Source organism: Nerophis ophidion, linkage group LG07, assembly GCF_033978795.1.
Source record: "Nerophis ophidion isolate RoL-2023_Sa linkage group LG07, RoL_Noph_v1.0, whole genome shotgun sequence".
Taxonomy (NCBI): domain Eukaryota; kingdom Metazoa; phylum Chordata; class Actinopteri; order Syngnathiformes; family Syngnathidae; genus Nerophis; species Nerophis ophidion.
The window spans coordinates 79,101,728-79,125,758 of NC_084617.1; the positions used below are offsets into that span (position 1 = coordinate 79,101,728).

At 42.9% G+C, this 24,031-nt stretch overlaps 1 protein-coding gene across 1 annotated transcript; it reads left to right on the plus strand.

Annotated features, from left to right (window-relative positions):
* Positions 1–525: 525 nt before the first annotated feature.
* On the plus strand, positions 526–7,673 carry LOC133556922 (coxsackievirus and adenovirus receptor homolog). The gene is made up of 7 exons (XM_061907275.1): positions 526–547; positions 3,170–3,339; positions 3,448–3,646; positions 3,746–3,907; positions 3,973–4,095; positions 5,391–5,529; positions 5,601–7,673. Exons 1-7 carry the CDS (start codon positions 526–528, stop codon positions 5,806–5,808), a joined length of 1,023 nt encoding a protein of 340 aa, XP_061763259.1. The 3' UTR covers positions 5,809–7,673.
* Positions 7,674–24,031: the final 16,358 nt, after the last annotated feature.

Below are 24,031 nucleotides of genomic sequence, written 5' to 3' on the forward strand. Positions count from 1 at the left end.
ATGGAGATGTCCAAGTCCTTTTAGATGGGGGTCACATGGAGATGTCCAAGTCCTTTTAGATGGGGGCCACATGGAGATGTCCAAGTCCTTTTAGATGGGGGTCACATGGAGATGTCCAAGTCCTTTTAGATGGGGGCCACATGGAGATGTCCAAGTCCTTTTAGATGGGGGTCACATGGAGATGTCCAAGTCCTTTTAGATGGGGGTCACATGGAGATGTCCAAGTCCTTTTAGATGGGGGCCACATGGAGATGTCCAAGTCCTTTTAGATGGGGGCCACATGGAGATGTCCAAGTCCTTTTAGATGGGGGTCACATGGAGATGTCCAAGTCCTTTTGGATGGGGGTCACATGGAGATGTCCAAGTCCTTTTGGATGGGGGTCACATGGAGATGTCCAAGTCCTTTTGGATGGGGGTCACATGGAGATGTCTAAGTCCTTTTAGATGGGGGTCACATGGAGATGTCCAAGTCCTTTTAGATGGGGGTCACATGGAGATGTCCAAGTCCTTTTAGATGGGGGTCACATGGAGACAAGTCCACCCCCAAGTGGGCGGGACTGGTCAAATCACGGCAGGATAACTTCAAAATAAAGACAACTTCGGATTGTTTTCTTGGTTTGAAAATAGAACAAACACTTTCTAAAAAATGTACACATCATAATGTTTTTTTTTTAACATTTACATATTGCGGTTGATAGTATTCTATCTTTATTTGTCGTTGTTAATCATTTTGCAATGCATCCATCCACCCACTGCCAATGCAGTCTGCTGAAAATGATGAAAGTGCCACTCCACATAGCAGCTGATGCTGTGGTCTAATTGCCAAACATTAAATACATCCATTGAATAAAGTCAAATACAAATAAGGCAACAAGACAAGTATCCCACACTTCTCTTTAGTGAAGTAAATGTGTAGAGCAGATATAGATCATCTACATCAACATAATGCTTTGCCTGAGTGGCTGGACAGGATAATAATAATAAAGTTGGAATTGCCACAAAACACATTTTAAGATATTCAACACTCTCCCGCCATCTGGCAGCTAAAGTGGATAGTGCACCCGCCATTTTGTCACGTTTCATGCGTCAGGTAAACCGAGACGAATGGGACCACATGAATCCACAGCAGATTTTAGGCAATGTAGTCCATTGCTGATTGTAATTATTAGATTAGATTGAGTTGGAGTACTCTCCTGGTCTCTCCTCCATTGCCATTGTTCAAGCTAACAAGCTAACAGGTCAAATGCTACATGCAAACCAAATGTAACACCTGAATGCTTCACACACTAATCAAACACGTGTTGAATGATAACATGAATAAGTATTTGCCACTAATCAATGATAAGGAGAGCTGATTGATTGATTGATTGATTGATACTTGTATTAGTAGATTGCACAGTACAGTACATATTATTAGTAGATTGCACAGTACAGTACATATTAGTAGATTGCACAGTACAGTACATATTATTAGTATATCACACAGTACAGTACATATTATTAGTATATCACACAGTACAGTACATATTATTAGTAGATTGCACAGTACAGTACATATTATTAGTAGATTGCACAGTACAGTACATATTAGTAGATTGCACAGTACAGTACATATTATTAGTAGATTGCACAGTACAGTACATATTATTAGTAGATTGCACAGTACAGTACATATTAGTAGATTGCACAGTACAGTACATATTATTAGTATATCACACAGTACAGTACATATTATTAGTAGATTGCACAGTACAGTACATATTATTAGTAGATTGCACAGTACAGTACATATTATTAGTAGATTGCACAGTACAGTACATATTATTAGTAGATTGCACAGTACAGTACATATTATTAGTAGATTGCACAGTACAGTACATATTATTAGTAGATTGCACAGTACAGTACATATTATTAGTAGATGTCACAGTACAGTACATATTATTAGTAGATTGTACAGTACAGTACATATTATTAGTAGATTGCACAGTACAGTACATATTATTATTAGATTGCACAGTACAGTACATATTAGTAGATTGCACAGTACAGTACATATTATTATTAGATTGCACAGTACAGTACATATTATTAGTAGATTGCACAGTACAGTACATATTATTAGTAGATTGCACAGTACAGTACATATTATTAGTAGATTGCACAGTACAGTACATATTATTAGTAGATTGCACAGTACAGTACATATTATTAGTAGATTGCACAGTACAGTACATATTATTAGTAGATTGCACAGTACAGTACATATTATTAGTAGATTGCACAGTACAGTACATATTATTAGTAGATTGCACAGTACAGTACATATTATTAGTAGATTGCACAGTACAGTACATATTATTAGTAGATTGCACAGTACAGTACATATTATTAGTAGATTGCACAGTACAGTACATATTATTAGTAGATTGCACAGTACAGTACATATTATTAGTAGATTGCACAGTACAGTACATATTATTAGTAGATTGCACAGTACAGTACATATTATTAGTAGATTGCACAGTACAGTACATATTATTAGTAGATGTCACAGTACAGTACATATTATTAGTAGATTGCACAGTACAGTACATATTATTAGTAGATTGCACAGTACAGTACATATTATTAGTAGATTGCACAGTACAGTACATATTCCGTACAATTGACCACTAAATGGTAACACCCCAATAAGTTTTTCAACTTGTTTAAGTCGGGGTCCACCTTCATCAATTCATGGTAGCACACATTTATTGTAGTCAGAGTCCCAATCTCTTTAGCCTGGTAGTCGTCAATGTGCTATTTTTCAAGTTAAAGTACCACGGATAGTCTCACCCTCTGCGTTTGACCCATCCCCTTGTTCCATCTCTGGGAGGTGAGGGGAGCAGTGAGCAGCAGCAGTGGCCGTGTTCGGGAATCAATTTGGTGATTTAATCCCCAATTCCAAGCCTCGATGCTGAGTGCCAAGCAGGGAGGTCATGGCTCCCATTTTTATAGTCTTTGCTATGACTCGGCCGGGGTTTGAACTCACAACCCACCCATCTCAGGGCGGACACTCTAACCACTAGACCACTGAGCTGTTTGTGTAAACTTTAGTGTTTTGTAAATGCTTATTTTCAACTTTATGCAGATTTTGATGTCGACAGGTGATGTTTTGTCCACACAGATGTGACGGAGGCCATGCAGGTGACATCTACAGGACCACAGACCGTCCAGAAGGCCCAAGGAGAGACTTTCCAGTTGGGGTGCACCTACACGCCCGGAGTCCAAGACACGGGTGAGTTGGACATCGAGTGGTCCAAGCTCAGCCCAGACATGACGCAGAAAGACCGGCTGGTATGTGTACTGCCAATAAACACACAGGTGTTGTGTCTTAGCAAATAAAGAGACAGTCGCTTGTCAAACCTGCTTTTCTCTCTGGGATGACTCATGTTTGTGTCCCAGATCTTGGCCTACGCTGGAGGCCAAATGATCAACTATGACTCCAGCCTGTCCAAAAGGCTGAGCCTGGTAGGAGACCTCAAGCAGGGGGACGCCTCCATCTCTCTGGCGGAGGTGAGGCTGGCGGACACGGCCACCTATCAGTGCAAGGTCAAGAAGGGTCAGGGTGTGGACACCCGCAAAGTCACTCTCGTGGTGATGGGTGAGGAAACATTCTTCAAACGGGTTCTACCTGTTCTCTTTCTCACCGATGGAATTTGTTTGGAAAGTTAACTTCCATGTCATTCTTTTCCCTGGCCAGTCCCCCCCTCGGAACCAAAATGTTGGGTTGACGGCAAGGAGGAGAAAGGTGCTCCAGTCTCCCTCCGCTGCAAATCCTACCAGGGATCCTCGCCTCTCACCTACACCTGGAGCAGAGAAAGCGGGGGGGCGATGCCGCCCGTCCAGGCGCTGGATGTGGAAGGTAGCCACTGAAAGCCGGTCAAAGACTTCATGACCTGTCCAATCTCAACGTGTCTTTTTATGAAGCGGCGCAGAGCGGGGAGTTGCTGATCAAGAACCACTCCAACAGCTACGTTGGAACTTACCTGTGCGAGGCCAGGAACCCCGTCGGCAAGATGCAGTGCAGATATTCACTGAAGGCACACAACCGTGAGTAACGGACGCCATCATCTCTCATTTGACTTTCGGAATCCTCGTACATATTTTGTGTGTAGCTCCAAATATACAAATGGTGACCCACTTAAATATGGAGCCGCTTTTGCAAAAACACAAGAACAAATGTTGAACAACTTCCTGCCTTGACAGAAGTCCATATTTTAGGAAAAGCTTTCTACACCTTGAACACAATACATAAAGTGCAATACTGTACATCGCACATCTGTCCATCCATTTCCTACCGCTTATTCCCTTATTGGGCGGAAGGCGGGGTACACCCCGGACAAGTGGCCACCTCATCACAGGACACAGACAACATTCACACACTAGGGACCATTTAGTGTTGACAATCAAGGTGCATGTCTTTGGAGGTGGGAGGGGCCTATCTCCAGGTGCATGTCTTTGGAGGTGGGAGGGGCCTATCCCCAGGTGCATGTCTTTGGAGGTGGGAGGGGCCTATCCCCAGGTGCATGTCTTTGGAGGTGGGAGGGGCCTATCCCCAGGTGCATGTCTTTGGAGGTGGGAGGGGCCTATCCACAGGTGCATGTCTTTGGAGGTGGGAGGGGCCTATCCCTAGGTGCATGTCTTTGGAGGTGGGAGGGGCCTATCCCCAGGTGCATGTCTTTGGAGGTGGGAGGGGCCTATCCCCAGGTGCATGTCTTTGGAGGTGGGAGGGGCCTATCCCCAGGTGCATGTCTTTGGAGGTGGGAGGGGCCTATCCCCAGGTGCATGTCTTTGGAGGTGGGAGGGGCCTATCCCCAGGTGCATGTCTTTGGAGGTGGGAGGGGCCTATCCCCAGGTGCATGTCTTTGGAGGTGGGAGGGGCCTATCCCCAGGTGCATGTCTTTGAAGGTGGGAGGGGCCTATCCCCAGGTGCATGTCTTTGGAGGTGGGAGGGGCCTATCCCCAGGTGCATGTCTTTGGAGGTGGGAGGGGCCTATCCCCAGGTGCATGTCTTTGGAGGTGGGAGGGGCCTATCCCCAGGTGCATGTCTTTGGAGGTGTTCCCGGGATTAAAGGCCTCCCCTTTTCTCCTCCAAACATATTGCTGGGCATTGTGACCAAACAGCTCCATTTGAGTTCCATCTGACATCACGCAGACAAAGATAAGACCTTGAGGAGGAAAGTTCTGTGGTCAGCCATGATGTGATGTTCTTTCCAAGTCGATGTCCACTTTTGACCAGGCGGTGTATGGCGGGGCTGGATAAGGGTGGTGCAGGAAGTGGTAGGAGATGGATGAAGCATCATATTAACAAAGTGTGCTGTCCATCATCACATCCTGTCTTGCAGCCACCGATAAAGTGGGCGTGATCGTGGGTGCGGTGATCGGCGCTCTGCTGCTCCTGCTCCTCCTCCTGCTCCTCATCTGGCTCCTGGTCTGCTGCTGCCGCAGACGTCGCTACGAGAAAGAGGTCGCAAATGAAATCAGGTACGGACAGTCCCAGGCTGCTTCTGAGCGTTCATTCAGCAAAAGTTCCTGAAAGAGATGTGTCCCTTCAGAGAGGACACCCGGGCCCCAGAGAGCCAGCCCCCCAGCAGAAACTCCAGCTACCGCTCAGTGCTGGGCTACCGAACCCACCAGGGGGTGTCCTACAGCTCCGTGGGGAACCGCCTGCCCAGTCTCAACAGCAACAGTGACAAGGGATCGGCGGGGGGGAGGCGGCTTTCTCCCCTCAAATATGACAGTCGCTATGGTTACCCCGTGTAACCACGACTCATGCACTTGATGAACTTATGGGAATGAACTCGAGCTTTTAGCAGCACTTCTTGCCGGGAAAACTGCAGCATGTTTAACACGAGGATGGTGGCGCCTTTTTTTAAATGTCATAGTCATCATGCACTGTAACATATACTCAATGTGACTATGAACATTATATATATATACTGAATGTGACTATGAACATTATATATATATATACTGAATGTGACTATGAACATTATATATATATATACTCAATGGGACTATGAACATTATATATATATACTGAATGTGACTATGAACATTATATATATATATACTCAATGTGACTATGAACATTATATATATATACTCAATGTGACTATGAACATCATATATATATACTCAATGTGACTATGAACATTATATATATATACTGAATGTGACTATGAACATTATATATATATATACTCAATGTGACTATGAACATTATATATATATACTCAATGTGACTATGAACATCATATATATATACTCAATGTGACTATGAACATTATATATATATACTCAATGTGACTATGAACATTATATATATATACTGAATGTGACTATGAACATTATATATATATACTCAATGTGACTATGAACATTATATATATATACTGAATGTGACTATGAACATTATATATATATACTCAATGTGACTATGAACATTATATATATATACTCAATGTGACTATGAACATCATATATATATACTCAATGTGACTATGAACATTATATATATATACTCAATGGGACTATGAACATTATATATATATACTGAATGTGACTATGAACATTATATATATATACTCAATGTGACTATGAACATCATATATATATACTCAATGGGACTATGAACATTATATATATATACTCAATGTGACTATGAACATTATATATATATACTGAATGTGACTATGAACATTATATATATATACTCAATGTGACTATGAACATTATATATATATACTGAATGTGACTATGAACATTATATATATATACTCAATGTGACTATGAACATTATATATATATATACTGAATGTGACTATGAACATTATATATATATACTGAATGTGACTATGAACATTATATATATATACTGAATGTGACTATGAACATTATATATATATACTGAATGGGACTATGAACATTATATATATATACTGAATGTGACTATGAACATTATATATATATACTGAATGGGACTATGAACATTATATATATATACTGAATGTGACTATGAACATTATATATATATACTGTATGGGACTATGAACATTATATATCACCTTCATCTAGAGCTTGGAAAGTGGGACCTCCATCTTTATCCACTGAGACCTAAGCCAGGAGTCAACAACCCAACATGTTGAAAGAGCCACATTGGATCAAAAATACAGAAAACTAATCCGTCTGGAGACACAAAAAATGAAAAGTCCTATTTAAGTGTAATAATGAAGGAAACACTTGATGTTGCTGTCGATGTTAGCCTACTATCAAAATGACGTGTGTCGCAGGCTGAAGAAAGTTTGTTGACAGAAATGTTGAAATGTAATATTTATTCTACACATTTTTGCAACTTTGGAAATAATTGGTAAAATGGAGGCTTCTGTCAGGATGAAATAACTTCTGGAAATGAGTGTCTCAGAATGTCCAAAGGTCTGTCTTCTTCTAATATATTTCTTGCAATCTTTGCAAGCTATGTAAGGTTTGCTGTGGTCTGGAACAACATGGCACACAACTATGAGAAGTGAAGCCAATATTACATACAGATAATGTGTCATGCAAATATAAATGATATACAGAGAGGATAAGAATAAAGTATATTAAATGATCTCAAATATAACAACAAAGGAGGCAAAATGATGCAATATGTACACACAGCTAGCCTAAATAGCATGTTAGCATCAATTAGCTTGCAGTCATGCAGTGACCAAATATGTCTGATTAGCACTCCAACAAGTCAATAACATCAACTAAGCTCACCTTTGTGCATTCACGCACAGCATAAAACTTTTGGTGTACAAAATGAGACAAAGAAGGAGTGGAAGATTTGACATGAAAACAAACTGTTGTGTCATAGACCACACTATGGTGAGTTCAAGGACCATTGAAATGAGTAGGACAAAAGGATGTTCATCAAATACTCCTGTGCATTCACGCACAGTATAAAATTTTTGGTGGACAAAATGAGACAAAGAAGGCGTGGAAGATTTGACATGAAAACAAACTGTTGTGTCATAGACCACACTATGGTGAGTTCAAGGACCACTGAAATGAGTAGGACAAAAGGATGTTGGCCAAATAGTTTCATCAGTGAAACACACACACACACACACAGGCACGCACGCACACACACACACACACGCACACACACACACACGCACACACACACGCACGCACACACACACAGGCACGCACACACACACACACGCACCAAGCACACACACACACACACACACGCACGCACACACACACAGGCACGCACACACACACACACGCACCAAGCACACACACACACACATTCAAAAGCTAGTTCTAACAATGGGTAAGATTTGTGTCATGTTTGTCCTCAAACTAAAATACATACTAAAACACCAAAATATTTTCCCCCCATCTTTTTCCATTTGTAATCCTTTTTTTAAAATGCTCCATGGAGCCACAAGGGCGGCACTAAAGAGCCACATGTGGTTCGAGAGCTGCAGCTTGCTGACCTCCGACCTAATCCTACACAATATTTGCTTTCAGACGAACAAAATCATGAACACAAAACACATTTGTAGAGAATATATATCCTTTGTCATGCAGAAAACTGTGCAAAATACTTTGAGAAGATGAATGAAATAATGCAGAACTTCTCAAACTTTTGCACAAAGTACCAACTTATAAAATACTCTGATCTCCAAATACCACTTTAGGTACACTACGCTACTTTATTTAATGATGTCATTTAGTATTCATTAAGTACCACCATCATGACAACATTAAATACAGTAGTGTAGTAGACCTAAGTATTCATCAAGTACCACCATAATGACATTAAATACAGTAGTGTAGTAGACCTAAGTATTCATCAAGTACCACCATGATGACATTAAATACAGTAGTGTATTAGACCTAAGTATTCATCAAGTACCACCATAATGACATTAAATACAGTAGTGTAGTAGACCTAAGTATTCATCAAGTACCACCATAATGACATTAAATACAGTAGTGTAGTAGACCTAAGTATTCATCAAGTACCACCATAATGACATTAAATACAGTAGTGTAGTAGACCTAAGTATTCATTAAGTACCACCATCATGACATTAAATACAGTAGTGTAGTAGACCTAAGTATTCATCAAGTACCACCATACTGACATTAAATACAGTAGTGTAGTAGACCTAAGTATTCATCAAGTACCACCATAATGACAACATTAAATACAGTAGTGTAGTAGACCTAAGTATTCATCAAGTACCACCATCATGACAACATTAAATACAGTAGTGTAGTAGACCTAAGTATTCATCAAGTACCACCATAATGACATTAAATACAGTAGTGTAGTAGACCTAAGTATTCATCAAGTACCACCATAATGACATTAAATACAGTAGTGTAGTAGACCTAAGTATTCATCAAGTACCACCATAATGACATTAAATACAGTAGTGTAGTAGACCTAAGTATTCATTAAGTACCACCATCATGACATTAAATACAGTAGTGTAGTAGACCTAAGTATTCATTAAGTACCACCATCATGACAACATTAAATACAGTAGTGTAGTAGACCTAAGTATTCATCAAGTACCACCATAATGACATTAAATACAGTAGTGTAGTAGACCTAAGTATTCATCAAGTACCACCATGATGACATTAAATACAGTAGTGTAGTAGACCTAAGTATTCATCAAGTACCACCATAATGACAACATTAAATACAGTAGTGTAGTAGACCTAAGTATTCATCAAGTACCACCATCATGACAACATTAAATACAGTAGTGTAGTAGACCTAAGTATTCATCAAGTACCACCATAATGACATTAAATACAGTAGTGTAGTAGACCTAAGTATTCATCAAGTACCACCATAATGACATTAAATACAGTAGTGTAGTAGACCTAAGTATTCATCAAGTACCACCATAATGACATTAAATACAGTAGTGTAGTAGACCTAAGTATTCATTAAGTACCACCATCATGACATTAAATACAGTAGTGTAGTAGACCTAAGTATTCATTAAGTACCACCATCATGACAACATTAAATACAGTAGTGTAGTAGACCTAAGTATTCATCAAGTACCACCATAATGACATTAAATACAGTAGTGTAGTAGACCTAAGTATTCATCAAGTACCACCATGATGACATTAAATACAGTAGTGTAGTAGACCTAAGTATTCATCAAGTACCACCATAATGACATTAAATACAGTAGTGTAGTAGACCTAAGTATTCATCAAGTACTACCATAATGACATTAAATACAGTAGTGTAGTAGACCTAAGTATTCATCAAGTACCACCATAATGACATTAAATACAGTAGTGTAGTAGACCTAAGTATTCATCAAGTACCACCATAATGACATTAAATACAGTAGTGTAGTAGACCTAAGTATTCATCAAGTACCACCATAATGACATTAAATACAGTAGTGTAGTAGACCTAAGTATTCATCAAGTACCACCATGATGACATTAAATACAGTAGTGTATTAGACCTAAGTATTCATCAAGTACCACCATAATGACATTAAATACAGTAGTGTAGTAGACCTAAGTATTCATCAAGTACCACCATAATGACATTAAATACAGTAGTGTAGTAGACCTAAGTATTCATCAAGTACCACCATAATGACATTAAATACAGTAGTGTAGTAGACCTAAGTATTCATTAAGTACCACCATCATGACATTAAATACAGTAGTGTAGTAGACCTAAGTATTCATCAAGTACCACCATACTGACATTAAATACAGTAGTGTAGTAGACCTAAGTATTCATCAAGTACCACCATAATGACAACATTAAATACAGTAGTGTAGTAGACCTAAGTATTCATCAAGTACCACCATCATGACAACATTAAATACAGTAGTGTAGTAGACCTAAGTATTCATCAAGTACCACCATAATGACATTAAATACAGTAGTGTAGTAGACCTAAGTATTCATCAAGTACCACCATAATGACATTAAATACAGTAGTGTAGTAGACCTAAGTATTCATCAAGTACCACCATAATGACATTAAATACAGTAGTGTAGTAGACCTAAGTATTCATTAAGTACCACCATCATGACATTAAATACAGTAGTGTAGTAGACCTAAGTATTCATTAAGTACCACCATCATGACAACATTAAATACAGTAGTGTAGTAGACCTAAGTATTCATCAAGTACCACCATAATGACATTAAATACAGTAGTGTAGTAGACCTAAGTATTCATCAAGTACCACCATGATGACATTAAATACAGTAGTGTAGTAGACCTAAGTATTCATCAAGTACCACCATAATGACATTAAATACAGTAGTGTAGTAGACCTAAGTATTCATCAAGTACTACCATAATGACATTAAATACAGTAGTGTAGTAGACCTAAGTATTCATCAACTACCACCATAATGACATTAAATACAGTAGTGTAGTAGACCTAAGTATTCATCAAGTACCACCATAATGACATTAAATACAGTAGTGTAGTAGACCTAAGTATTCATCAAGTACCACCATAATGACATTAAATACAGTAGTGTAGTAGACCTAAGTATTCATTAAGTACCACCATCATGACATTAAATACAGTAGTGTAGTAGACCTAAGTATTCATCAAGTACCACCATACTGACATTAAATACAGTAGTGTAGTAGACCTAAGTATTCATCAAGTACCACCATAATGACAACATTAAATACAGTAGTGTAGTAGACCTAAGTATTCATCAAGTACCACCATCATGACAACATTAAATACAGTAGTGTAGTAGACCTAAGTATTCATCAAGTACCACCATAATGACATTAAATACAGTAGTGTAGTAGACCTAAGTATTCATCAAGTACCACCATCATGACATTAAATACAGTAGTGTAGTAGACCTAAGTATTCATCAAGTACCACCATAATGACATTAAATACAGTAGTGTAGTAGACCTAAGTATTCATCAAGTACCACCATACTGACATTAAATACAGTAGTGTAGTAGACCTAAGTATTCATCAAGTACCACCATAATGACAACATTAAATACAGTAGTGTAGTAGACCTAAGTATTCATCAAGTACCACCATCATGACAACATTAAATACAGTAGTGTAGTAGACCTAAGTATTCATCAAGTACCACCATAATGACATTAAATACAGTAGTGTAGTAGACCTAAGTATTCATCAAGTACCACCATGATGACATTAAATACAGTAGTGTATTAGACCTAAGTATTCATCAAGTACCACCATAATGACATTAAATACAGTAGTGTAGTAGACCTAAGTATTCATCAAGTACCACCATAATGACATTAAATACAGTAGTGTAGTAGACCTAAGTATTCATCAAGTACCACCATAATGACATTAAATACAGTAGTGTAGTAGACCTAAGTATTCATTAAGTACCACCATCATGACATTAAATACAGTAGTGTAGTAGACCTAAGTATTCATCAAGTACCACCATACTGACATTAAATACAGTAGTGTAGTAGACCTAAGTATTCATCAAGTACCACCATAATGACAACATTAAATACAGTAGTGTAGTAGACCTAAGTATTCATCAAGTACCACCATCATGACAACATTAAATACAGTAGTGTAGTAGACCTAAGTATTCATCAAGTACCACCATAATGACATTAAATACAGTAGTGTAGTAGACCTAAGTATTCATCAAGTACCACCATAATGACATTAAATACAGTAGTGTAGTAGACCTAAGTATTCATCAAGTACCACCATAATGACATTAAATACAGTAGTGTAGTAGACCTAAGTATTCATTAAGTACCACCATCATGACAACATTAAATACAGTAGTGTAGTAGACCTAAGTATTCATCAAGTACCACCATAATGACATTAAATACAGTAGTGTAGTAGACCTAAGTATTCATCAAGTACCACCATGATGACATTAAATACAGTAGTGTAGTAGACCTAAGTATTCATCAAGTACCACCATAATGACATTAAATACAGTAGTGTAGTAGACCTAAGTATTCATCAAGTACTACCATAATGACATTAAATACAGTAGTGTAGTAGACCTAAGTATTCATCAAGTACCACCATAATGACATTAAATACAGTAGTGTAGTAGACCTAAGTATTCATCAAGTACCACCATAATGACATTAAATACAGTAGTGTAGTAGACCTAAGTATTCATTAAGTACCACCATCATGACATTAAATACAGTAGTGTAGTAGACCTAAGTATTCATCAAGTACCACCATACTGACATTAAATACAGTAGTGTAGTAGACCTAAGTATTCATCAAGTACCACCATAATGACATTAAATACAGTAGTGTAGTAGACCTAAGTATTCATCAAGTACCACCATAATGACATTAAATACAGTAGTGTAGTAGACCTAAGTATTCATCAAGTACCACCATAATGACATTAAATACAGTAGTGTAGTAGACCTAAGTATTCATCAAGTACCACCATAATGACAACATTAAATACAGTAGTGTAGTAGACCTAAGTATTCATCAAGTACCACCATCATGACAACATTAAATACAGTAGTGTAGTAGACCTAAGTATTCATCAAGTACCACCATGATGACATTAAATACAGTAGTGTAGTAGACCTAAGTATTCATCAAGTACCACCATGATGACATTAAATACAGTAGTGTATTAGACCTAAGTATTCATCAAGTACCACCATAATGACATTAAATACAGTAGTGTAGTAGACCTAAGTATTCATCAAGTACCACCATAATGACATTAAATACAGTAGTGTAGTAGACCTAAGTATTCATCAAGTACCACCATAATGACATTAAATACAGTAGTGTAGTAGACCTAAGTATTCATTAAGTACCACCATCATGACATTAAATACAGTAGTGTAGTAGACCTAAGTATTCATCAAGTACCACCATACTGACATTAAATACAGTAGTGTAGTAGACCTAAGTATTCATCAAGTACCACCATAATGACAACATTAAATACAGTAGTGTAGTAGACCTAAGTATTCATCAAGTACCACCATAATGACATTAAATACAGTAGTGTAGTAGACCTAAGTATTCATCAAGTACCACCATAATGACATTAAATACAGTAGTGTAGTAGACCTAAGTATTCATCAAGTACCACCATCATGACATTAAATACAGTAGTGTAGTAGACCTAAGTATTCATCAAGTACCACCATAATGACAACATTCAATACAGTAGTGTATTAGACCTAAGTATTCATCAAGTACCACCATCATGACATTAAATACAGTAGTGTAGTAGACCTAAGTATTCATCAAGTACCACCATAATGACAACATTAAATACAGTAGTGTAGTAGACCTAAGTATTCATCAAGTACCACCATCATGACATTAAATACAGTAGTGTAGTAGACCTAAGTATTCATCAAGTACCACCATAATGACATTAAATACAGTAGTGTAGTAGACCTAAGTATTCATTAAGTACCACCATAATGACATTAAATACAGTAGTGTAGTAGACCTAAGTATTCATCAAGTACCACCATAATGACATTAAATACAGTAGTGTAGTAGACCTAAGTATTCATCAAGTACCACCATAATGACATTAAATACAGTAGTGTAGTAGACCTAAGTATTCATCAAGTACCACCATAATGACAACATTAAATACAGTAGTGTAGTAGACCTAAGTATTCATCAAGTACCACCATAATGACATTAAATACAGTAGTGTAGTAGACCTAAGTATTCATCAAGTACCACCATACTGACATTAAATACAGTAGTGTAGTAGACCTAAGTATTCATCAAGTACCACCATAATGACATTAAATACAGTAGTGTAGTAGACCTAAGTATTCATCAAGCACCACCATAATGACAACATTCAATACAGTAGTGTAGTAGACCTAAGTATTCATCAAGTACCACCATCATGACATTAAATACAGTAGCGTAGTAGACCTAAGTATTCATCAAGTACCACCATCATGACATTAAATACAGTAGCGTAGTAGACCTAAGTATTCATCAAGTACCACCATAACGATATTAAATACAGTAGCGTAGTAGACCTAAGTATTCATCAAGTACCACCATACTGACATTAAATACAGTAGTGTAGTAGACCTAAGTATTCATCAAGTACCACCATAATGACATTAAATACAGTAGTGTAGTAGACCTAAGTATTCATCAAGCACCACCATAATGACAACATTCAATACAGTAGTGTAGTAGACCTAAGTATTCATCAAGTACCACCATCATGACATTAAATACAGTAGCGTAGTAGACCTAAGTATTCATCAAGTACCACCATAATGACATTAAATACAGTAGCGTAGTAGACCTAAGTATTCATCAAGTACCACCATAACGACATTAAATACAGTAGCGTAGTAGACCTAAGTATTCATCAAGTACCACCATAACGACATTAAATACAGTAGCGTAGTAGACCTAAGTATTCATCAAGTACCACCATAACGACATTAAATACAGTAGCGTAGTAGACCTAAGTATTCATCAAGTACCACCATAACGACATTAAATACAGTAGCGTAGTAGACCTAAGTATTCATCAAGTACCACCATAACGACATTAAATACAGTAGCGTAGTACCCCACCCTCCATGACTTTCATTATTCAAAGCCTTGTTAGCCACTCAGCAACCAACATGTTTGGGTCCCAAAGGGTCCAGATTGTTAAGCACCATGTTTGGCAGACACAGCGAGGGAACACCGGGGCAACATTTGAGGGAAAATGTTTGGTTCATAAAGAGAATCCTGTGGAAAACAAGCTGTATGAAAACCAAGTAACAACTCTTTTGTGTTGGACTCCTTCCTTCTCGTCGGTCTGAAGCTACTTCAACACATTGTTTTTAGACATTTTATTGATTTAAGTAAATAATAAAATTACTTTCTTTGACAAGCCAACTTGTGGTTAGAGATGGGTACCAACTTTGGTACTTTTATTGGCGCCAACCAAATTGTGTGAACATAAAGGGGACACATGTTGGAGGTGTAGGATGCAGGTGGAGGTGTAAGATGCAGGTGGAGGTGTAAGATGCAGGTGGAGGTGTAAGATGCAGGTGGAGGTGTAAGATGCAGGTGGAGGTGTAAGATGCAGGTGGAGGTGTTAGATGCAGGTGGAGGTGTAAGATGCAGGTGGAGGTGTAAGATGCAGGTGGAGGTGTAAGATGCAGGTGGAGGTGTAAGATGCAGGTGGAGGTGTTAGATGCAGGTGGAGGTGTAAGATGCAGGTGGAGGTGTTAGATGCAGGTGGAGGTGTAAGATGCAGGTGGAGGTGTAAGATGCAGGTGGAGGTGTAAGATGCAGGTGGAGGTGTAAGATGCAGGTGGAGGTGTTAGATGCAGGTGGAGGTGTAAGATGCAGGTGGAGGTGTAAGATGCAGGTGGAGGTGTAAGATGCAGGTGGAGGTGTAAGATGCAGGTGGAGGTGTTAGATGCAGGTGGAGGTGTAAGATGCAGGTGGAGGTGTAAGATGCAGGTGACGTGCAGACTTGGCAGCGGCTGCACACCTTGCTGGGCTAACAGAAGGAAGGCTCTACTTTACCAAAGGTGCTAGCTCGATGCTAATTTACATTGGAATTGCCATAGACATGCTGCAGATTAGCATTAGCGATTTTACATGGCGATTCAAACATCTCCAAATAGCTGTTGTGCAGTAAGTCTTATATTCTACATGTGGACAGTTTGTTGGGCTCAACATAGGACTCCAGGTGCACAGTCGGCTTCTTGACAAGGACTACTTCCTGGTTGGACGAGCACACAGCTGCCAGTTCCTCTCTTGGACTGACATGCCAGGTCTGCCAGTGTTTGCAAGGAGGACAAGGGACATAAGGCGGGTACTGCAAGGAGGACAAGGGACATAAGGCGGGTACTGCAAGGAGGACAAGGGACATAAGGCGGCTACTGCAAGGAGGACAAGGGACATAAGGCGGGTACTGCAAGGAGGACAAGGGACATAAGGCGGGTACTGCAAGTAGGACAAGGGACATAAGGCGGGTACTGCAAGGAGGACAAGGGACATAAGGCGAGTACTGCAAGGAGGACAAGGGACATAAGGCGAGTACTGCAAGGAGGACAAGGGACATAAGGCGAGTACTGCAAGGAGGACAAGGGACATAAGGCGGGTACTGCAAGGAGGACAAGGGACATAAGGCGGGTACTGCAAGGAGGACAAGGGACATAAGGCGGGTACTGCAAGGAGGACAAGGGACATAAGGCGAGTACTGCAAGGAGGACAAGGGACATAAGGCGAGTACTGCAAGGAGGACAAGGGACATAAGGCGGGTACTGCAAGTAGGACAAGGGACATAAGGCGGGTACTGCAAGGAGGACAAGGGACATAAGGCGGGTACTGCAAGGAGGACAAGGGACATAAGGCGGGTACTGCAAGTAGGACAAGGGACATAAGGCGGGTACTGCAAGGAGGACAAGGGACATAAGGCGGGTACTGCAAGGAGGACAAGGGACATAAGGCGAGTACTGCAAGGAGGACAAGGGACATAAGGCGAGTACTGCAAGGAGGACAAGGGACATAAGGCGAGTACTGCAAGGAGGACAAGGGACATAAGGCGGGTACTGCAAGGAGGACAAGGGACATAAGGCGAGTACTGCAAGGAGGACAAGGGACATAAGGCGAGTACTGCAAGGAGGACAAGGGACATAAGGCGAGTACTGCAAGGAGGACAAGGGACATAAGGCGAGTACTGCAAGGAGGACAAGGGACATAAGGCGAGTACTGCAAGGAGGACAAGGGACATAAGGCGAGTACTGCAAGGAGGACAAGGGACATAAGGCGAGTACTGCAAGGAGGACAAGGGACATAAGGCGAGTACTGCAAGGAGGACAAGGGACATAAGGCGAGTACTGCAAGTAGGACAAGGGACATAAGGCGGGTACTGCAAGGAGGACAAGGGACATAAGGTGGGTACTGCAAGGAGGACAAGGGACATAAGGCGGGTACTGCAAGTAGGACAAGGGACATAAGGCGGGTACTGCAAGGAGGACAAGGGACATAAGGCGAGTACTGCAAGGAGGACAAGGGACATAAGGCGAGTACTGCAAGGAGGACAAGGGACATAAGGCGAGTACTGCAAGGAGGACAAGGGACATAAGGCGAGTACTGCAAGGAGGACAAGGGACATAAGGCGGGTACTGCAAGGAGGACAAGGGACATAAGGCGAGTACTGCAAGGAGGACAAGGGACATAAGGCGAGTACTGCAAGGAGGACAAGGGACATAAGGCGAGTACTGCAAGGAGGACAAGGGACATAAGGCGAGTACTGCAAGGAGGACAAGGGACATAAGGCGAGTACTGCAAGGAGGACAAGGGACATAAGGCGAGTACTGCAAGGAGGACAAGGGACATAAGGCGAGTACTGCAAGGAGGACAAGGGACATAAGGCGGGTACTGCAAGGAGGACAAGGGACATAAGGCGAGTACTGCAAGGAGGACAAGGGACATAAGGCGAGTACTGCAAGGAGGACAAGGGACATAAGGTGGGTACTGCAAGGAGGACAAGGGACATAAGGCGGGTACTGCAAGTAGGACAAGGGACATAAGGCGGGTACTGCAAGGAGGACAAGGGACATAAGGCGAGTACTGCAAGGAGGACAAGGGACATAAGGCGAGTACTGCAAGGAGGACAAGGGACATAAGGCGAGTACTGCAAGGAGGACAAGGGACATAAGGCGAGTACTGCAAGGAGGACAAGGGACATAAGGCGGGTACTGCAAGGAGGACAAGGGACATAAGGCGAGTACTGCAAGGAGGACAAGGGACATAAGGCGAGTACTGCAAGGAGGACAAGGGACATAAGGCGAGTACTGCAAGGAGGACAAGGGACATAAGGCGAGTACTGCAAGGAGGACAAGGGACATAAGGCGAGTACTGCAAGGAGGACAAGGGACATAAGGCGAGTACTGCAAGGAGGACAAGGGACATAAGGCGAGTACTGCAAGGAGGACAAGGGACATAAGGCGGGTACTGCAAGGAGGACAAGGGACATAAGGCGAGTACTGCAATGAGGACAAGGGACATAAGGCGAGTACTGCAAGGAGGACAAGGGACATAAGGCGGGTACTGCAAGTAGGACAAGGGACATAAGGCGAGTACTGCAAGGAGGACAAGGGACATAAGGCGAGTACTGCAAGGAGGACAAGGGACATAAGGCGAGTACTGCAAGTAGGACAAGGGACATAAGGCGGGTACTGCAAGGAGGACAAGGGACATAAGGCGGGTACTGCAAGGAGGACAAGGGACATAAGGCGGGTACTGCAAGGAGGACAAGGGACATAAGGCGAGTACTGCAAGGAGGACAAGGGACATAAGGCAGGTACTGCAAGGAGGACAAGGGACATAAGGCGGGTACTGCAAGGAGGACAAGGGACATAAGGCGGGTACTGCAAGGAGGACAAGGGACATAAGGCGAGTACTGCAAGGAGGACAAGGGACATAAGGCGAGTACTGCAAGGAGGACAAGGGACATAAGGCGAGTACTGCAAGGAGGACAAGGGACATAAGGCGAGTACTGCAAGGAGGACAAAGGACATAAGGCGGGTACTGCAAGGAGGACAAGGGACATAAGGCGAGTACTGCAAGGAGGACAAGGGACATAAGGCGAGTACTGCAAGGAGGACAAGGGACATAAGGCGAGTACTGCAAGGAGGACAAGGGACATAAGGCGAGTACTGCAAGGAGGACAAAGGACATAAGGCGGGTACTGCAAGGAGGACAAGGGACATAAGGCGAGTACTGCAAGGAGGACAAGGGACATAAGGCAGGTACTGCAAGGAGGACAAGGGACATAAGGCAGGTACTGCAAGGAGGACAAGGGACATAAGGCAGGTACTGCAAGGAGGACAAGGGACATAAGGCGGGTACTGCAAGGAGGACAAGGGACATAAGGCAGGTACTGCAAGGAGGACAAGGGACATAAGGCAGGTACTGCAAGGAGGACAAGGGACATAAGGCGAGTACTGCAAGGAGGACAAGGGACATAAGGCGAGTACTGCAAGGAGGACAAGGGACATAAGGCGAGTACTGCAAGGAGGACAAGGGACATAAGGCGGGTACTGCAAGGAGGACAAGGGACATAAGGCGGGTACTGCAAGGAGGACAAGGGACATAAGGCAGGTACTGCAAGGAGGACAAGGGACATAAGGCGGGTACTGCAAGGAGGACAAGGGACATAAGGCGGGTACTGCAAGGAGGACAAGGGACATAAGGTGGGTACTGCAAGGAGGACAAGGGACATAAGGCGAGTACTGCAAGGAGGACAAGGGACATAAGTCAACAAGACAAAAAGGGACAAAAGAGGCGAGGACAACGAGAGGGAAGCCAAAGACGTGGATGCTTACTACAGGAGTTAACAACGTCCCGGCGTGGATTCCAAGGAGTGACTTGTTCTTAAGCTGTCTTCCTGATTGCTGCCAGGTGAGATGATTGCTGCCAGTCAAAGTGTGGGCGTAAGGTGTGCGGCACCTGCGGGGGCGTGTCCTGCATGCTGCCAGTCAAAGTGTGGGCGTAAAGTGTGCGGCACCTGCGGGGGCGTTTCCTGCATGCTGCCAGTCAAAGTGTGGGCGTAAGGTGTGCGGCACCTGCGGGGGCGTGTCCTGCATGCTGCCAGACAGAGTGTGGGCGTAAGGTGTGCGGCACCTGCGGGGGCGTGTCCTGCATGCTGCCAGTCAAAGTGTGGGCGTAAGGTGTGCGGCACCTGCGGGGGCGTGTCCTGCATGCTGCCAGTCAAAGTGTGGGCGTAAGGTGTGCGGCACCTGTGGGGGCGTGTCCTGCATGCTGCCAGTCAAAGTGTGGGCGTAAGGTGTGCGGCACCTGCGGGGGCGTGTCCTGCATGCTGCCAGACAGAGTGTGGGCGTAAGGTGTGCGGCACCTGCGGGGGCGTGTCCTGCATGCTGCCAGTCAAAGTGTGGGCGTAAGGTGTGCGGCACCTGCGGGGGCGTGTCCTGCATGCTGCCAGTCAAAGTGTGGGCGTAAGGTGTGCGGCACCTGTGGGGGCGTGTCCTGCATGCTGCCAGTCAAAGTGTGGGCGTAAGGTGTGCGGCACCTGTGGGGGCGTGTCCTGCATGCTGCCAGTCAAAGTGTGGGCGTAAGGTGTGCGGCACCTGCGGGGGCGTGTCCTGCATGCTGCCAGACAGAGTGTGGGCGTAAGGTGTGCGGCACCTGCGGGGGCGTGTCCTGCATGCTGCCAGTCAAAGTGTGGGCGTAAGGTGTGCGGCACCTGCGGGGGCGTGTCCTGCATGCTGCCAGTCAAAGTGTGGGCGTAAGGTGTGCGGCACCTGTGGGGGCGTGTCCTGCATGCTGCCAGTCAAAGTGTGGGCGTAAGGTGTGTTGCACCTGTGGGGGCGTGTCCTGCATGCTGCCAGACAGGATCTTGCTGTGGGACAATCTTGGGTTTGAATCTGCGCCCTGACACTTCTGTTAAAATGTAATAATTACTTATTCTTCTCTTGTTTGATACTTGACATTAGTTTTGGATGATACCAAGTCGGGGGGATGGTGGACATGTACATTTCAGAGGCGGTATAGTATCGAATATGATACATTAGTATCACAGTAGTACACTAATAGCCTGATATCGATATAGGTGGGACGTGGGTGTAAAAGTTAACAGAATGAACATAATGGTGTACAATCATGTACATTATCAGTAAAGTGGTCCCACACGGTTGGATCATTGTGTCGATCAGAAGATGCAAGACTTCCATTTAAAGCAAAAACATTTGTAATACAAAGAGTGAAAAGAAAAGTGTGTGTTTGAAGTCCACCTGAAAGCTTGTGTATTTGCATCAGGAATTAGAAATGTCCTCCTGTTTGACTGCTGGAGGTCTTTCAAGACGTGTTGGACAGACGGAGGTCGCACGCTGGACGTCTTTGCACGAGGACGTTGAAGAGTGTGGATGTGGGGAATAAACATCATGGCTTGGAAATATTTGTCAGGCAGCTTCAATCAAAAAGCTCATTTCCTCTTGATTTTCACTTTAAGTGAGGAACAACTTTGAAGTCTCAAATGTTGCAGGCATTCCTTCCAGTCCCAGCAGCTGCAAGACCAAGGACAACATCTCTGCTTCTGTTTGTTGCTTGACTTAGGGAGCGTTAAAGAGGTTCAGAGGGAAAAAATGGGCCGTTTCACCAAATCGAGGTCATTTACGTCCCCGGGAAATACTTTATTTTTCTATTAAGCAAAGTGTCATGCACTTTGATGTGATGTCATTTAATGAATACACTTTAAAAGATGCATTTAAAGCAGCATGAACACACACAGACACACACACACACACACGCACACACACACATGCCACACACACACACACACACACACACACACACACACACTCACACACACACACACACACACACACACACACATATATTTACATATGAGTGGCTATGTGATTTTTAAGCTTTGGTTCATAAGACATGTAGAGTTAGGCTTTAACCCCAACATGTACAAAAGTGTGTGAAGTATGCAAAATGATTTAAATGTGGTCCCCATGAAGCATATGAACTATTCTCCCCGGGTCCCCAGTAAGTATGATCAGCACAAGACTTCAACAATCCACAGATTTAAAGACGTGTAGGAGCTAACTGGCCAGTGAAATGTCCACTGGTCTGGTCCCCACAAGTCCTGATCAAACACTTGCTCGCCATTCCAAATGATAACCTGTGTGTGTGTGTGGTGTGGCATGTGTGTGTGTATGTGTGATGTGATGTGTGGTGTGGCGTGGTGTGTGTGTGTGTGTGTGTGTGGTGTGGCATGTGGCGTGTGTGTGTGATGTGATGTGTGGTGTGGCGTGGTGTGGTGTGTGTGTGTGTGGCATGTGTGTGTGGTGTGGCATGTGTGTGTGTATGTGTGATGTGTGGTGTGGCGTGGTGTGGTGTGTGTGTGTGTGTGTGTGGCATGTGTGTGTGTGTGGTGTGGCATGTGTGTGTGTATGTGTGATGTGTGGTGTGGTGTGTGTGTGTGTGTGTGTGGCATGTGTATGTGTATGGTGTGGCATGTGGCGTGTGTGTGTGTGTGTGTATGGTGTGGTGTGGCATGTGGCGTGTGTGTGTGTGTGTATGGTGTGGTGTGGCATGTGTGTGTGTGATGTGTGGTGTGGTGTGTGATGTGTGGTGTGGCGTGTGTGTGTGTATGGTGTGGCGTGTGTGTGTGTGTGTATGGTGTGGTGTGGCGTGTGTGTGTGTGTGTATGGTGTGGTGTGGCATGTGTGTGTGGTGTGGCATGTGTGTGGTGTGTGTGTGTATGGTGTGGCGTGTGTGTGTGTGTGTATGGTGTGGTGTGGCGTGTGTGATGTGTGGTGTGGTGTGTGATGTGGCGTGTGTGTGTGTATGGTGTGGCGTGTGTGTGTGTGTGTATGGTGTGGTGTGGCATGTGTGTGTGGTGTGGCATGTGTGTGGTGTGTGTGTGTATGGTGTGGCGTGTGTGTGTGTGTGTATGGTGTGGTGTGGCGTGTGTGATGTGTGGTGTGGTGTGTATGGTGTGGCGTGTGTGTGTGTGTGTATGGTGTGGTGTGGCGTGTGTGTGTATGGTGTGGTGTGGCGTGTGTGTGTGGTGTGGCATGTGTGTGGCGTGTGTGTGTGTGTGTATGGTGTGGTGTGGCGTGTGTGTGTGGTGTGGCATGTGTGTGTGTGTGTGTGTGTGTGTGTGTATGTATAGTGTGGTGTGGCATGTGTGTGTGTGTGTGGTGTGGCATGTGTGTGTGTGGTGTGTGTGTGTGTGTGTGTGTGTGTGTGGTGTGTGTGTGTGTGTGTAAATATGCGGGCAGGGGTGAGTAAGAAGGCTGCATGCCCATCTGCGTGGTTGCAAGGACCCACAAACACATCCTGAGAATGCAAATGGCCGCCATCATCACGTCCTGTGGTCAGGCGCCGATGCAAATGAGCACAAGACACTCGCCCACTCGCCCACTCGCCCGCCCGCCCGCACGTATAAATCTGAGGCGG